This window comes from Chrysemys picta, chromosome 2, assembly GCF_011386835.1.
Source record: "Chrysemys picta bellii isolate R12L10 chromosome 2, ASM1138683v2, whole genome shotgun sequence".
Lineage (NCBI taxonomy): Eukaryota > Metazoa > Chordata > Testudines > Emydidae > Chrysemys > Chrysemys picta.
This window is the reverse complement of record NC_088792.1, coordinates 60,094,324-60,111,100: the sequence shown is the minus strand read 5'-3', so window position 1 is coordinate 60,111,100 and position 16,777 is coordinate 60,094,324. Positions and strand designations below refer to the sequence as shown.

The 16,777-nt window shown below is 43.8% G+C and overlaps 2 protein-coding genes across 4 annotated transcripts in view; both read right to left on the bottom strand.

Moving 5' to 3' along the window:
- Nucleotides 1-499: 499 nt before the first annotated feature.
- On the bottom strand, nt 500-3,178 carry LOC135981318 (myb/SANT-like DNA-binding domain-containing protein 2). The gene is made up of 2 exons (XM_065583281.1): nt 2,241-3,178; nt 500-1,120 (listed from the first exon to the last, which is right to left on the bottom strand). Exons 1-2 carry the CDS (start codon nt 2,788-2,790, stop codon nt 606-608), a joined length of 1,065 nt encoding a protein of 354 aa, XP_065439353.1. The 5' UTR covers nt 2,791-3,178; the 3' UTR covers nt 500-605.
- The window catches only part of LOC112061733 (ATP-dependent translocase ABCB1-like), a 67,112-nt gene continuing 53,512 nt past the window's right edge, over nt 3,178-16,777 (bottom strand). For 2 of the 3 annotated variants that reach the window (XM_065583278.1, XM_065583274.1), the window contains 7 exons: nt 14,852-14,952; nt 12,751-12,891; nt 12,088-12,244; nt 9,659-9,856; nt 8,570-8,776; nt 7,454-7,600; nt 3,178-6,021 (listed from right to left, as the gene is read on the bottom strand). In XM_065583278.1, the coding sequence (XP_065439350.1) occupies nt 5,824-6,021; nt 7,454-7,600; nt 8,570-8,776; nt 9,659-9,856; nt 12,088-12,244; nt 12,751-12,891; nt 14,852-14,952 (1,149 nt within the window). In that variant the 3' untranslated portion in view covers nt 3,178-5,823. Of the gene's footprint in view, nt 6,022-7,453; nt 7,601-8,569; nt 8,777-9,658; nt 9,857-12,087; nt 12,245-12,750; nt 12,892-14,851; nt 14,953-16,777 lie in introns of those variants that run through there. The other variant, XM_065583275.1, reaches the window with a different exon arrangement.

The following is a 16,777-nucleotide window of genomic DNA, read 5'->3' as shown; positions in this document are numbered from 1 at the left end:
CCCCTTAATGCCATGGCTCATGAAGCCATACACAGGCAGCCTGGACAGGAGTCAGGAGCTGTTTAACTACAGGCTAAGCAAGTGCAGAATGGTGGTAGAATGTGCATTTGGCCGTTTAAAAGGCCGCTGGAGATCATTATTGACTCGCTCTGACCTCAGCCAAAGAAATCTCCCCATTGTTATTTCTGCTTGCTGTGTGCTCCACAATCTCTGTGAAAGTAAGGGGGAGACCTTTATGGCAGGGTGGGAGGCTGAGGCAAATCGCCTGGCTGCTGATTACGCGCAGCCAGACACCAGGGCGATTAGAAGAGCACACCATGAAGCGGTGTGCATCAGAGAAGCTTTAAAAACCAGTTTCATGGCTGGCCAGGCTACAGTGTGAAATATCTGTTTGTTTCTCCTTCATGAAAACCCGCCCCCTTTATTGACTGATTTTCTGTAAGGAACCCACCCTCCCCCTTCCCCCAGCTTTCTTTCAAACCAAATAAAGTCACTATCATTTAAAAATCATTTATTCTTTATTAATAGATTAGAAAAAGAGGGAGGGAACCCGGGTGGTATTTGGGAGGAGGATTACTGGGAAGGAAAAAGCCACAAAGAAAAGGTTAAAAAAATGACAGCCTTTTGCTTGGGCTGTCTACTGGGGTGGAATGGGAAGGTGTACGGAGCCTCCCCCCCCGCGTTCTTACACGTCTGGGTGAGGAGGATACGGAACATGGGGAGGGGGGAGGGTGGAACAGGGGCTGAAGCGGCAGTCTGTTTTCCAGCAGCCGTTCCTGAACCTCCACCAGACGCTGGAGCAGCCCCAGCGTTGCTTCCTTCATCCTCTGGTCTTCCTGACGCCACCTCTCATCTCGAGCGTCTCTCCTCTCCTCACGTTGGTCTCTCCTCTCCTCACGTTGGTCCCTCATGTCCTCACGTTGGTCCCTCCTCTCCTCACGTTCACTGACTTCTTTCCTATACTTTGAAACTGTTTCCTTCCACTCATTCAGATGAGCTCTGTCACTCCTGCTGGATTGCATAATTTCAGAAAACATCTCTTCTCGCGTCTTTTTTTTACGACGCCTTATCTGTGATAACCTTCGGGATGGAGGAGGGAGGCTTGAGGAATTTGCAGCTGCTGTAGGGAGGGGAAAAAAGAGAGAATTGTTTTAAAAGCTACATTTTGCAGAACAATGCTTATACTCTTTCACGGTGACCAACACTGTTCACATTACATAGCACATGTGATTTCTGTGCAAGGTCGCATTTTGCCTCTTAATGCTGAGTGCCTGTGGCTTTGCTGCTAGAGATCACAGGTCTGGGCAACAGAATTCTGCTTGCATGCGGCCATGGTAAGCCATTCTCTTACAGCTTCTGCGCCCTACTTTCCCACATACCAAGCATAGCTTGTAGAGTGCTGCAGAAGCCTGGCCAATCTCAGCCAGTTGGGGGGGGGGGGGGAGTGTGGTGGGGCTTGTCTGGGCAAGTAGAGTGCTGCGGTTTTTCTGTTAACATTCAGCAGCACCAGAAAACAAACTAACCACGGTACCCCTCCCCCCCACCGCGTGGCTGGTATCAGGGAAGATCCCTACAGGCACCAAACTAATCCCCCCCCCACCGCCGCCCCCCCCCCTCGCCATGAATTCTCTGGGATGATCACAGTACCCCTCCCCCCACCGCGTGGCTGGTAACAGGGAAGATCCCTGCTAGCCAAACGCGAAAAACTCAGGGCCAATTTCCCATCTGCGCTTGGCTAACTGCAGGGAAGGATTTATTTTCCGCCACAGGCAAACAGCCCAGTAGGAACGGCCACCTCTGTCCCCTTAATTAAGTTCCCGTATTTCAACCAGGTTACCAGGAGTGATATCACTCTCCTGAGGATTACACAAGAAGATAAAGAACGGATGTTGCTTGAATGCCAGCAAACACCGGGACCATACGCTGCCAGGCTTTGTCAGGCAATGATACCAGATTACTTGCTGCAAGCATGGCGTGGTCAAGTGTCCTACCATGGAGGAGGGAATAAAGATGCACTGCCCAGAAACCTTCTGGCAAGGCTTTCGGAGTACCTCCAGGAGAGCTTCATTGAGATGTCCCTGGAGGATTTCCGCTCCATCCCCAGACACGTTAACAGACTTTTCCAATAGCTACAGACTTTTCCAGTAGCTGAACTGACCGCGAATGCAAAGTCAGGCAAAGTAATCATTAAAAACCGTTTGCTTTTAAAACAAGTTTTATATTTTAAAAGGTAAACTCACCTGAGGTGCCTTCCATGGGGTCAGAGTCTTGGGTACTGGCTTGGGAGGCTTGGGAGGCTTGGGAGGGTACTTCAGTCAGGGTGATAAAAAGATCCTGGCTGTTGGGGAGAATGGAGTGCTGTGTGCTCTCTGCAAGCTCATCCTCCTCCTCCTCCTCCTCCTCTACCCCATCGGCAGAATCCTCAGGCGTCGAGACTATCCCCGACCCAGAATCCACGAACACAGGTGGGTTAGTGGTGGCAGCCCCCCCTAGAATTGCATGCAGCTCGGCGTAGTAGCGGCATGTCCGCGGCTCTGACCCGGAGCGACCGTTTGCCTCCTTTGTTTTCTGATAGGCTTGTCTGAGTTCCTTGACTTTCACGCGGCACTGATCTGAGTCCCTATTGTGGCCTCTCTCCATCATGCCCTTGGAGATTTTTTCAAAAATTTTTGCATTTCGTCTTTTAGAACGAAGTTCTGCAAGCACTGAATCCTCTCCCCATACAGCGATCAGATCCAGTACCTCCCTCACGGTCCATGCTGGTGCTCTTTTTCGATTATCAGCCTGCATGGTTACCTGTGCTGATGAGGTATCTGTGGTCACCTGTGCTCTCCACGCTGTGCAAACAGGAAATGGAATTCAAATGTTCGCGGGGCTTTTCCTGTCTACCTGGCCAGTGCATCCGAGTTTAGATTGCTGTCCAGAGCGGTCACAATGATGCACTGTGGGATAGCTCCCGGAGGCCAATACCATCGAATTGCGGCCACACTAACCCTAATTCGAATTGTTAAAATCGATTTTGGCACTACTCCGCTCGTTGGGGTGGAGTACAGAAATCGATTTAAAGGGCCCTTTACATCGAATTAACTAGCGTCGTTGTGTGGACGGTTACAGGGTTAATTCGAATTAAAGCTGATAAATCCGAATTAAAGTCGTAGTGTAGACCAGGCCTTAGACAACCTCTGGGAGGGGATGCAATCCAGCATCACTAACTCTGGTTCTTGCTAGAACACCAGCTTTGCTTCCTGATTTATATACGTTAGTGCAAGGCTGATTCAAGCACATCCATGGCCCCCTGAGAATCACCTCAGGTTTATCCCCTCCTTCTGATGTAATAAATTTTTCCTCCTGCCTCTGGGATTATAATAAAAACTGTATGTTGGCTGAAATAAAAAGCTACTATTTTGGGTGTGGAAATGGGCTGGCGGGGAGGCTGAGAGAAGGACAGTCGAGGGAAACGTACAAAAGCGCAGCATTGAGCAAGCTGTGGGTTTGAAGGTGCAGAGAAACGTTGTTGAGAGAAGGGAGGAAGCAGCAGGAGCACAAAGCAGCAGGCAGCTCTAAGTGGCAGGGCAGTGCCAGAATTGAGGGAGGGGACCTGCCACAATAAAGCAACAGTTGCCATCAGGTGGAGAGGGCAAAAGTGACAGGGGACCCAGATGGAATCTTCTCACCTGAGCAGCAGGAGCCACATGGACAGAGGTTGGCTCAAATCACGAAGTTCTTGAGGTCAGCAGGTGACAGGAAGGTTGAGGAGGAGGAGATGTGGGTCACAGAAAACCCCAGTGGAGGCAGAAGATGGGCAGCAGGTGGGGGGAAGTGCAAAGGAAGCTCTGGTCAGCGGTAGTGGATCAGCCTTGCAAAGGGGCCAGAGGAAGCCCCATTTGGGGACAGGAAAGCAGCTCCATGAAAAAGATGAGACCAGCTCAGGGGAATAACCTGCTGTGAAGGAGCAGAGCAGTATCCTCAAGGGAGGAGGAGCCCTACATCGAGCCCAGCCAGAGGCTGCAGACCCCTGTCAGAAAGGGTCTGGTAAAAGGCTCTGATTAGGCAGGAACAGCCAGCAGGAGGGGGTGGAAAAACTCCTCAGCCACGGGCTACAATAGGAGCATCAGGCAAGGCACCTGGGAGGCAGGAGCCACAGCCTCTTCCTTTCTCCTTGACCCCCTTTTTTCCCTCTTAAATCTTCCTTTTCATTTATATCCCACCAGTTGTGTGCGTGTGGCTGGGCTGAAGCCCCAGTGCTGGGGAGTGGCAATATCTAGCCAGAAGGGTTTTGAGTCTTCGAGATACAGGGAGAGGTTCAGCTCAGCTTGCTCACACTGTCCCTTTGCATGCAGTACAGGGGGGGGAAATGAGGAGCAGGAGCAGAACACTCTTTCTCACTGCCTCCCAGTGAGGGGTCCTTCCCACCCCAGGTGCAGCCTGTCACCAGTGGATCTGCAGCTTCTGACACACAGTCTAGTACTGATCCTGCAGGATCTAACAAAATAACCAGTTCTTCAACCTATGTCAATCTCCCTGTTGTTCCCCTAGACTCACTTGTTAATGGCATTTTTACAATTTCCTGTAGAGACCACATGAAGGTCAAGGGGAGCTTTATGAAAAAGGCTGACGCACTCTCATGCTTCTAAAAGCTGGAACCGAACTAACCCATTGCTCACCTCAGCTGTCACTGAATGGAGAAACTCCCAGCCGCGCGATCCAAAGAGAACAAGGCTTCTTACTAATATGCAGCCTCTGACATCTCTCTTCCTAGTCATTGGGTGACCAACAATTCCCATCAGAGATTTTCTCTCTTTTTTTCAATCTTTCCCCATAAAACTTTTCCCAAAGGTCATTATTCACTGCATGTGGAAATGCCGGGTAGAACTTTGTCAATCGATTTTAGCTGCAGGACTTGGTTAACCTAGATACTTTATCATTACTAATAATAATAATTAATAATAGTTTGTGTTGTGCAAGTGTCTAACGGCTCCAGTCAGGATTGAAACTGCACTCCCGTCTGCTCCAACACGGACCCAGGGTCTGAATCACGTGTCCCAAAGCTGCAAGTCTACTTGAAAACAGCTCCCAGAGGTGTGCTTGTCTTTAGCACTCAGATGCCCAACTCCCAATGGGGTCTAAACCCAAATAAATCCATTTTACCCTGCATAAAGCTTATGCAGAGCAAACTCATAAATTGTTCGCCCTCTATAACACTGATAGAGAGATATGCACAGCTGTTTGCTCCCCCAGGTATTAATACATATTCTGAGTAAATTACTAAATAAAAAGTATCAGAGGGGTAGCCGTGTTAGTCTGAATCTGTAAAAAGCAACAGAGGGTCCTGTGGCACCTTTGAGACTAACAGAAGTATTGGGAGCATAAGCTTTCGTGGGTAAGAACCTCACTTCTACCTCGGCGGCCAAAAAATCTTACCGCATTATAGGTGAAACCGTGTTATATCGAACTTGCTTTGATTTGCTGGAGTGTGCAGCCCCGCCTTCCCAGAGCACTGCTTTACCGCGTTATATTCGAATGCGTGTTATATCTGGTCGCATTATATCGGGGTAGAGGTGTATATATTTCCATGAAAGGCTTGTAATCATTAATATAAAAGCAGATTAAAATTAACCAACACGCCCCAAAGGATTTTACCAATAGGATTAAGTAACACTAGAGCTGTGACACAAGGAAAAAATAAATGTCTCCTCTCTATTTTTTACTACATGCCTGTGTATTGAACCTGCAGACATCTCAGTAATGAGGTGCATCCTTAATATTACTTAGCTGTGGGTTGCGTGTGTATTTATACAAATAGATTAGTTTGTAACATTAATGTTAATGAGAAATTTGTGCATTTACAAGTGCATAGTAATGTCCTTCCTTTGCCAGCAGCTGGCTGTGAGTCCCTTGTTCCACTACTTTTCCATTATGAATCACTGCTATGACATCAGCGTTCTGGACAGTCATCAAGCGGTGAGCAATAATAATGCAGGTTCGACCCTTCCTGGCATCGTCCAAGGCTTTCTGGACAATCTGTAGACAGATGCAGTGAAAAACTTATTAGTTGGAGAATCTTCCCTTTCATAGGTAACATCTTTGCCTTTATAGTTCACATTATCACTTGGGTGTTCCTCACTGGGGTTTAGGAGTCAATACTTCCCATGCATGAAGGAGGCCTCAAACACACGGGCCTGATATTACAACCTTTATTTGTGTGAGTAATTCCACTGAAGTCATTGACACTACTCTCATGAACACAGGCTAGCAGAACGAGCTCCATAAGGATCTAGTTTGGACCAACATAAAACTTAGATTTACCATGAAACACAACTAATCTGCAGAGGTGTAATGAATTAAAAAAAAAAATTGTCTGTTATATTGGCTGTTACCAAATGTGTGTGTTAGGATGCAATGTCAAATATGTCTGTTTCCAACTACATGCCAAATTTAGAGAAACTAAAACTTGCACATTCATTGATAGTACCAGCAATGCCAGACACTTCTTGTTGTCCATAAAAATCCAAAATTCAGGATCCTGACATCCGGCTCACAACTGGATGGTGGTTTGCACGGTGGCATTTTTCACTTCTACTGCGTCCCCACCCAAATGAACAGTTTATTGGTCCCTATGGAGTCTCCCCCTCTCCTAGAGATGGGGGATGCGGTGAGGAAGCTCAGCCAGCTGAGCAGCAGGGGACAGCTTAATTACTCTCTCTTCACTGCACAACATCTCCCGAGAGGTGGCAGGTGTTGCTGAAGCCTTTTTTCCAAGCCAGCTGCTCCTGCCTGTCCCCTCTAACCCTCTGAACGCAGGTGGACCAAAGGACTGGGAAGCGGACAGAGGCAGGACAACATTAAACTTCTTCATTGCTCCATTCTGTCCTGACAGCCAGCAGTTCTACTGGCAGAGTGGATCCCTCTGGGTCTCTGTAGCAACACCTGCTCACCCAGACAGAGCAGGAAATAGTGCAGAAAGAGACCCACTTTGCTGCTAGTGCTGCTGGCTGAAGGGAAGAGAAAGGAGCTGCTGACTTGCCTTACAAGGCCTCCTCTAGTAGATCACAGTCTCCTGTTTGAGGACACCTGTCTCAAACTCAAAGCTGCTAATTATGAATGGGATTTTCCAAAGTGCTCAGCATTGGCCTAACTGTGAACCCATTAAAAGTCCCATTGACTTCATAACTGACTTTGAAGGAACTGAGGCAGGCCAAAACTGAGGAGTTCTGAAAATCCCACTTTGTCTCCAGCCCCAAGTGTTGCTGACTACCATCAGCTCCCAATTTAGACACCAGGAGTTGAAGGCGCTCTACACCTTGCAAAGCAGGCCGTAGACAGAGTGAGCTAAGGATTGTTCTGTGGAACTTTCAAAATTGTATTGTAGATGGAGCGCCTGTGTGCTTGAAGTGAAGCGTTCGAACCCCGTAATTTTGTGTATATTACAAATGGTAGAATGCATATTACTAACCTTTTCACTTTCCGTGTCAAGAGCAGATGTGGCTTCATCCAGAAGCAGAACTGCTGGCTTACGAACTAGAGCACGAGCAATTGCTATTCTTTGTTTCTGACCTCCAGAAAGTTGTGCTCCTTTGTCACCCACTCGGGTGTTATACTTCTGTATAAGTAAATATTCATTGTAAAGGAAAGTTAGAAACAGAAAGTTATATTTTTAATAGCAGATAATGTACTGTCTTAAGCATTTCCACAGTGAAAGAAAAAAGAATAATGTAATGGTTTTTAATAAAAAATAAAATTTTATAAGATTTTATTAACTGTTTGAATCAAAATGCATATCTACAGCTACACGTATTGATAACTGCTCTGTAATGAAAATTTATTTCAGCATTAGAAAAAGACTAACTCCCAAGTGGTGCAAACACTGATGTGTCTAGTCAAAGACACCTGTATTTAAACATATAGATCTCAAGAGACTTTTATAATTTCAAGGCCCTAGAGACCCACGCTCAGGAGGTGATCCTTTATTTCTTACACATCCAAAACTTTCTTCTCAGTACATTTTCACAAACTAGGTGGTAATGAAAAAGAAATATTGTTTTTTTTTCAATTTTCAATTGTCATTTCCAATTCCATGCAACTCTACAGGAAGCCCGATTTCTCTGGGCTTTTCCAAGGTCTTTCTCCACTTTGAGAACTAAGTCCATGGCAAACATGAAGGTTAAGATGTACTTGAAACATTTTACCTTTCAGATAAGACTAAAATTAGAGAAAGGTTCAGCCAAAAAAGGAAAAGGAATTGGCAAAGTTTATGAGGAAATGAAAATAAAGGTCTAGAATCAAATGTCTCTTTTATAGTTGTTATAGAACATCTCTGTGCTGGAGGAAAACAAGAAAACTGGAGCGCAGATTTTGCATTTGAATTAGCTAATTATAACTGCGTATGTGTTAATACATATTGCAAGTTACATTTTTAAATATCAGCTTTCTATTTTCCTCTTTGAGAATTGTATCCACAAGAAAATAACCTTTTTTAAAAAGCATATTGTTTTGCATTAATGGGAGTTGCTTAGATAAGTCACAGTGAGTATTTACCCCACACTGAGACTGGAAAGACATTTTCATTTACCTCTGGGAGATTTTCTATGAAGGTGTGAATATTTGCTGCTTTAGCTGCCTCTTCAACTTCCTCCTGACTGACAACCCTACTGTTGTCTCCGTACTGGATATTTTCAGCAATGCTGCAGTCAAACAAAATAGGCTCCTGTGACACAATACCCAATTTGGACCTTAACCATTGCAAATGCAAAGACTTGGTATCGAACCCGTCTGCAAACTAGAAACAGAAAAAGGGAAAAATCAATCCCTGCAGAATGCAATACTCCTCCTCAGGCGTACAATGTAAATGTGAAACACCAATCTGTACAAATCCTCTGAGCTGTGTTAGAGTTACAGTAAAAGTAAAGTGGTCAGTGAACCACTTCTGGTCAAAGAATAGATGACCAAATCTTTCATTCAAAATTAAACTGAACCAAAACTCTTTGAAAATTCAAAAGAAGCTCAGATAATCTTTTCCTCTCAGAAGTACTTTTTTGTGCATGTCTGCTCTGCTAGCTTCTGTAATAGATGTGGAATTGCCAATCTATAACGAGATGTACTCACAGAATTTCAATCTTTACTGATGATGGCAGGGACCAGAGATCTCATGAGAAAGTCTGTTCATCAGCTTCTTAGTCCTGGACGGTTGAAGAGCTCCAATAAGAATCCACATCTTTGGGCATTTATTCAAACATCCTTTGACTCACCATCTCTAGGCTATTCTTCTTGGAGCTCTCATCATCATTAATAGGACTTGCATCAAAAGTCTCATCAAGTGATGAATTAGACCTCAAATTGTGTCATGTTATCATGACTACAGGACTAGTGGCAAGGGTTACATTATGGGAAGTATTCTAATGCCCCCTCCAATATATTAAATAAATTCAACAAAGAGATGCAATCCAGTGATCTAAAGCCAGGACGGGGAGTCAGAAGATCCAAAGTTCTACTCCTGGCTCTACCTTAAGGAAGTCCCAAGTCTTCTCTGCAGTACCCAGACCTGTAACAACACTTATCCACCTCAAAGGGGTGTTGGGTGGATGATTTAATGTTTGTAAAATACTTTGAAGAACAGTTCTATAAGCTCTAAGCATTAACAGCTTCACAAATCTTTTCTTACCACTTGTCCTGCCATAGGGTCATAAAATCTCTCCAGCAGCTGAATGGATGTGCTTTTGCCACAACCACTGCTCCCCACCAAGGCTAGTGTCTGTCCTTTATTAACCTTCACGCTGAGTCCTTGCAAAACTTGAACTTCTGGTCTTGTAGGATATACAAAATGGATGTCCCTGAATTCAATGTTACCATCAAACTGACTCTGAAAATGGTAGAAAATATTAATGTATGAAAGAAGACCTGTCTATCTTGTACAGAAGCATCAAACACAACTCAGTATGGTCATTTAAATGAAGGCGTTGACAAGTCAGTTGGAAATGGTATGGCATTGTCAAACCCAGAGCATTTTTGTCAGTTTATTGTTGCTTAAATATGCAGTGACATTGGATTGTTATCTTCTGGGTACAGGACCTCCTTCTTGAGTGGTACTTTTCTGCATCTCTCTCTCATTTATATCATTCCTTTTCAGCCTGGCTCGCAAGGACTATCATTACTTTAGGTAAGTAAACAACCCTAATACCTCTCTTTTATGTCATCAATACATATAATCCAGACACTATCATTGTGTGTGGAAAACATAGCTCCTGCTCCTGGGAATTCACTCTCTAAATAGTGTAATTTCAATGCACAGGATGAACATGGTATAAGGTGAACATCAGATCTCAGATTGGGTTAAACATTTTTACTTTGGTGGATTATTCATAGTTTTCAAGGACAACTATGTTTTAAGTGTAGGTTTGAATAAGGAAAGGGTAGCTTATTGGCTCTTTTATGTAGGAAGGGAGCTCTGAGTATAAGAGGTAGCAAGGAAGAAGACTTGAAGACAAGGGTGAGTGAAGGAGATGTTAGGAGAGACTGTGGAAGCCTCCTCTGATGCCTGGGGGATGGGACAGCTCCAGGACCACAATACCAGCACTGCGAGTACAATGGGCTCTTACAGCACCTAGAGAACTGGACTTTCAAGGTTTAAACTCTTTGGGCCAAATCTTAACTTCACTGAAGTCAAAGGCAGCTGCTTCACTGGCATCAGGATTTGGCCCAGAGTGGTTTCACTTTCAATTAACGTCTTTATCCACAAGAAGATATTTGCCCTGGAGCATCAGTAGTCTGGGCATGTGGAGCTGATTCAGGAAAGTGGTGAAGCACATGTGTGACTTAAAATTATGCACATGAATTACTGACATGCTTACAGTATGTGCCTGAGTCCTTTTCTGAATCGAGGCCACTATCCAAAAGCTAGAATTCTAAAGCAATTTCAAGTTTCTGAAAGGCTGGTTCTGCTTGTAAAAGCATTTATGGAAAACACTGAGAGACAATATGAAATGTGTTCAGTTTACAAATACAAAGATGAGTTTCTAACAGTCAACACTGGACTATGAGAGACAATCTGGGTTCTTTCCATCTCACGTATAATCACCAGGAAGAAAAGGTTCTGCAGGCCAAGTTACATCCTCATTAATACCTGTGCAACCCCTCTGACTTGAATGAGGTTACTCAAATGTTGTATGCAGTGTTGTTATAGCCGTGCTGGTCCCAGAATATTAGAGAGTCAAGGTGGGTGAAGTAATATCTTTTATTGGACCAACTTCTGTTGGTGAGAAAGACAAGCTTTCGAGCTTATACAGAGCTGAAGAAGAGCTCTGTGTAAGCTCGACAGCTTGTCTCTCGCACCTACAGAATTTGGTCCAATGAAAGATATTAACTCACCCACCTTGACTCTCTGTTACACAGATGTAACTGACTGGAACTTAGCAAATAAGTCTGCTGATGATGCACAAGAAGGAATAGAATCTAACTCGCTCTCCCCCACAGCTGCATAGTTTACAGGAGTAAAAAGCAGCGAAAACATACTTGTATTGCTAAAGAAAGCAGTTATAACTCTGGGCTTATCTTCACTACCAGGGAGATTGACACAACTGCAATTAATTCAGCAGGTGTCGATAGCAGAGTGCTCTCTGATCGACTCTGGTACCCCACCGGAACGGGAAGAGCAAGGTAAGTCGATGGGAGAGCATCTCCCGTCAACGCAGCACAGTGAAGAAACCGCGGTAAGTCGACCAAAGCTACATCGAACCCAGTTACATTATTCACGTAGCTGGAGTAGCGTAACTTAAGTTGACTTACCCCGCTAGCGTAGACCAGGCCTCAGAATACACCCAACGGACAGAACAGGTGAATGAAATGTCATTCTTCCAGTCATTTTTCAGAACAGAACCGCACTTAAAAGTATTTTATTAATTTCTCAAGCGAAAAGGTATTAAATGGCACTGGGCAAATATAAAATTATTAAGTTATTGCTGTTAAATTTTACCCTACTTCTGTGGTCCTGTCTTCTGTGACATTGAAAAAGGCAATTTAACAAGATTAATACAATTAAGGACAATACAATACCACCAGGTTTGTTAGTTTCAAGAACTTTCTGAATGGCCTTACCAGTTTTGTACCCTCTTCACTATAGCTGTCAATTAAGGGTTTCCGATCCAAAAGCTGAAAGATTCGTTGGGCGGAAACTTTAGCTTTGCCAAAATCTGGTGCCAAAGAAGAGGACAGACCAACATTTATAAGACCATATAGAACTGAAAAAAAGGCTCTGAAAACCAAACACAAAAAAATCTTTCAGTTCATCTAAAGAGAGACTTTTTTATTATTGTTCATAAATTACAAACATTGTTTTCCTTATTTAAAACAAACAGACTTAACTCTATCTATAAATCTGAGAATTGTGACATTTTTAGAACTTTATGGTATAGAAAAATTACACACAAAAGATTAGAAACAGAGGTTTACAGCTACAAATATTTTTATGGGTGACTAATGGTACATAATTTCTCCATGCAGAAGCATTTCACAAAGCCTGTTGTCTGCAATGAAGTGTCAACAATAAAAGTTTCTCCATAGTAAATAAACTGAGCCAGGCTCTATACATGCCAATACAACTGTTTCAAACTTCCTCTCCCAGAAATAACCCTTCTGCCTGAATTGAACTCCTGACCAGATTCTAAACTGTTGGACCTCTTGCACTATTGCCCCAGTAACTAGACTGATACACAATTATCATGTGTTGAAATCACTGCCTTTGGACTGATGTGTACTCACATAAATACGTTTTCAAAGTTTGTATAACAATTAGCAATGAGCCATGCCCCGAGTCTGAAGATTGCTGCCTCAAGAAAGTAGATTGCACATTGGACTGTTCCATAGTTAAGTCCATATAGGGGGGCTTTTGTTAGAGAGTCCCTGATAAAAGAAAAGATTTATGTTAAAGGAAAAAATTGTCATGAAATGCCAAGAGCAGAGACTCGCCGGGAGAAGGTCAGACCTTTGGATTAGGGGTGGCAAACCCTATACCTCACTCACTCAAATAATAAATAATAATAATTAATAAAGCTGCACGCTAGGGGCTCCATGAAGGTGCCTCTGGAGAGAACTTATGGCAAATGAGATCTCTTCATCCCAACTAGCTGTTTATTGGATAGGACCTTATGATAAAATTACCTTTAGTAGTCAAAACATTTTAACACTTGAATGCTGGTTTCCAGAATAAATGTTTATGGATGGCCAAAGCAATCTGACACAAAGCAAATTAATAATTTCGATAAGTCTCTTATGATCTTTGAATGCTTGAATTTTTGGACAATTTGGATAAATGTAGTGGTCACCATAGAAAAGTCAATGTCTACAACACAGCAAAACTGAAGCACTACGGATATTGCCTGTTCTGTGTACAGGAGGGGGAAAAGTAGCAACTCAGACCGCACTGTAGAGTGGTGACTTTTAAATGGTGACCAATGTTGTTGTGTGGGATGGTAAACTGGATCACCTCAATTATGTGCAGACATTGCTGTGACAAAGAAACTGGTTCTAGTTCTGACAAAATGATTTTTCAACAGAAAATGAAATGTCTGCCTATTTGAAATTTTCCATTGGGAAAAAAGTAAAAAAATATTTTATTCGGGGTTGGTTTGACCTGAATTGAAATATTTCTGCTTTGCACCCATAGCCATGTGACTCCGATAATGCATTATGCCACTCAGGCAGAGGGGAGACCACACTGCATCATGGGAGATGTAGTCCAACCAGGGAGCCTGGCCCATAAGATAGGCAATGTTCCAAAACAGGGAAATGCAGTTTGATGTTGAACTAGATAGAAACAAAAACTGTCAGATCAGTTAAACAGAAGAAAAAATAAATATTTCAGTTATTTGGGAATATAAAAATATTTTGTTTGGAGAAAAAATGCAAAAATGGAATGATTTGCCATTTCTAAATTGAATTTTTTGTAAAAAAAAACTTTTTTCCACGAAAAAATGTGATATATTTTCACATTTTGTCCCACTACAGAGCAAAACAGAGGTTGAAATATTAGAATTTCCCACAGGACAGAAATTCAGATTTTCACTCATCTCTAGTGCTCATATATTTTTTAAATGTTTTCCAAAATAGTTTCTCTATAAATCATAATATTGTGATACAATGACCTGCCAGGACTAGAGACAAGTGCTAAGGCTGAGAATCCCATTTCTCCAACTAAATATAGATTTTTTTTCTCATAATGATGGTTTATAGAATACTGAGTCATAAAACTGTCATTGACAGAGGACTATCATTTTCAATCCCTGCTTTTACTTAAAGCATATTTAAGGGGAAAGAAACAAAATGGATGGTAGATCATTTCATTTAAATCAAATGGAGACTAGGAAAATGCCTGACATATTTGGATATTAGAAATTAGCCCCTGCAGTGGTTAGCCTGTCAAGTGTGACTGAAAAGGCCAAAGGGGAAAAAGAAATGCACCTTATTTCAAGACCGGAAAGTCCTTACTTGTAGTAGAAGTCATAATACATGGTAATGCTATGTAGTATAAAGCCTTTGCCACTTGACCTATGAAACTCATTCTGCTCCAGTACTTGTGAAGCAAATAAACATCCCATATTCATGTTAATAAAAACTTTATACCAGGTCATTACATTCTCTCTCACACACAAATATTACATCACATACAATAGCATCTAAGAACATATTTTAAAGAAACTGAGTAAATACATTTTACTCTGCCAAAATCTTTTCAAATCATTTATGTGTTTAATATTTTCAGTCTGCAAATGAATGTAATATGAATAAATCTTGAGTAGTTTTAAATTAAGAAAATATGTATTCATTGTTTTAAAAAACAGAATTATTTGAGAGCAAATCCTACCTGTATGGACCATTCAAACTTGCATTATATCTCTCATAGAATGCATCTTCACTAGTTAATGAAGCCACAGTTCTTATATTTTCAACAGCTTCCATTGAAATCTAAATCGGGAGACAAGACGGATATAAAGTATTCTCTTATGCTTGAGTCTGCTCCTACCACTACGTAGTTAGCACATCTATAGCACTTTTCATCTTTAGCTCTCCAAGTGTTTTTCTTTTTAAAAAAATGAGATTAAGTATCATTATCAGGGAAACTGAGGCACAACAATTCAATTATTTACCTAAGGTCACACAGTGGTCTTTCTACTAAGCCAACGTGGCTGCTATGTGATTCCTAAGTACTCCTCCCCCCACCTGTCCATTTTGTTGCACAGCAGCATTAGCTGGCACTATAGAAGCCATTAAAAGGTAAGAAGTTGCTCCTTACTCTGAGTACACACATCCCAGGCAGCAGCTCACTGGAGGGCTGCATGCTACCTTGGTTATGCAACCTGAGCGGCACATTGAGCTGGGTGAGCCCCACACTCCTACTACCCACCCCCAGTGGGGACTCCTGCTCCTGCTCCTGCCAGGCTTCCCCAGCCATGTGCCAGGCCCACCCAGTCCACCCCTCCTCCAAACCAGGCCCTTCCCCCACACCCTTTGGCCAACATTCCCACAGGGGTGACGTGTATCGTAACTTTTCATTTTCTGGATTTCTGATATTTAAATTTGCATGATCTTTAGCCCCCCAATCCTGGGTTCATTGGAGAGCAAGGTGAGAGGCTCAGACACTCCAAGAAGAGCAGGGTCCCTAGATCCCAGCCCACATGGAGGAGCAGGGCTCTTCCCAGATCCAAGCACCCACACAGAAGGGGAGAATTCAGGGCTGACAGCCCACCCCCAAATCCTCAACTTCCTTTGCTACCCCTCACATTCCCCATCCTCTCCTCTCACGCTCCCCCAATCCCTCCCCTCCCCATTATTTGAGCCCCTAACCCTTCTTCCTACCCATCCTCATTTATCCCCCTCCTCATGTGCCGGCTTCCTCCTTTCCCCAGGGGTGCTCAAACCCCCGCTCAGCTCCAGGCCCCGCCCCCAGTTCACCCCTCCCCCCAAAGCCCCACCCCTGTCCTGCCTCTTCCCACCCCACTTCTTCCTGCCCAGTTCCTCCCCCTCCCCCGAGCACACCTCATCCCCATTGCTTCCCCTTTCCCCCCAGCACCTCCTGCACACCGAGGAACAGCAGATTGTGGTGGGCAGGAAGCGCTGGGAGGGAGAGGGAAGGAGTTGATCAGCAGGGCCACTGGTGGGTGAGAGGCGCTGGGGGGGGGAGGGAGGGAGCTGGCTGCCAGTGGGTGCTAAGCATCCATCAATTTTTTTCCACCCACAGAGTTAGCACCTGTGCCCCCATCCCTTGCTCTAGACCCAAAACAGCCCCTTCTTCCCACTTACTCTTACATGGTAATCACCCCTTGTAATTAATTTTTTTTTCAAACACAGTTTGAGAGCCTTCTTAATTATCGGCTGTGCTCAGATTCCATTTCTCCAAATTAAAACAAAAGTTGACATTTCATTTTCAGATTTCTGCTCAGAGTGGGCTTAGAACTTCAAAGCTGCTAGAATCTGTGAACTTAATTTTTTCCCCCTGGAGGCTGTGGGGAACCCCATACTCAAATGACCCCATCTTTGGATCACTCACCCTACCCTACGCTTTCATGACACATAGCAAATTTCAAGACAATCTGTGTAAACACACAGATTTTAGCATACTGAGGCCTTGGCTACACGCGGCAGCGCTGTGAAGCACAAGTGTAGTCGCGCCACCAGCGCTGCGAGAGAGCTCTCGCAGCGCTGTATGTACTCCACCTCTCCGAGGGGAATAGCTTGCAGCGCTGCAAGCGAGTGTGGCGCTTTACAGCGCTGTGCTCGGGGGGGGCGTTTT

Excerpts from the sequence above, each read along its gene's own strand:
- LOC135981318 (XM_065583281.1), bottom strand. The coding sequence starts at position 2,790 with ATGCAGGCTGATAATCGAAAAAGAGCACCAGCATGGACCGTGAGGGAG. Across the intron at positions 1,121-2,240 it reads CCCCATGGAAGGCACCTCAG|CAGCTGCAAATTCCTCAAGC; the intron begins GTGAGTTTACCT and ends CCCTCCCTACAG.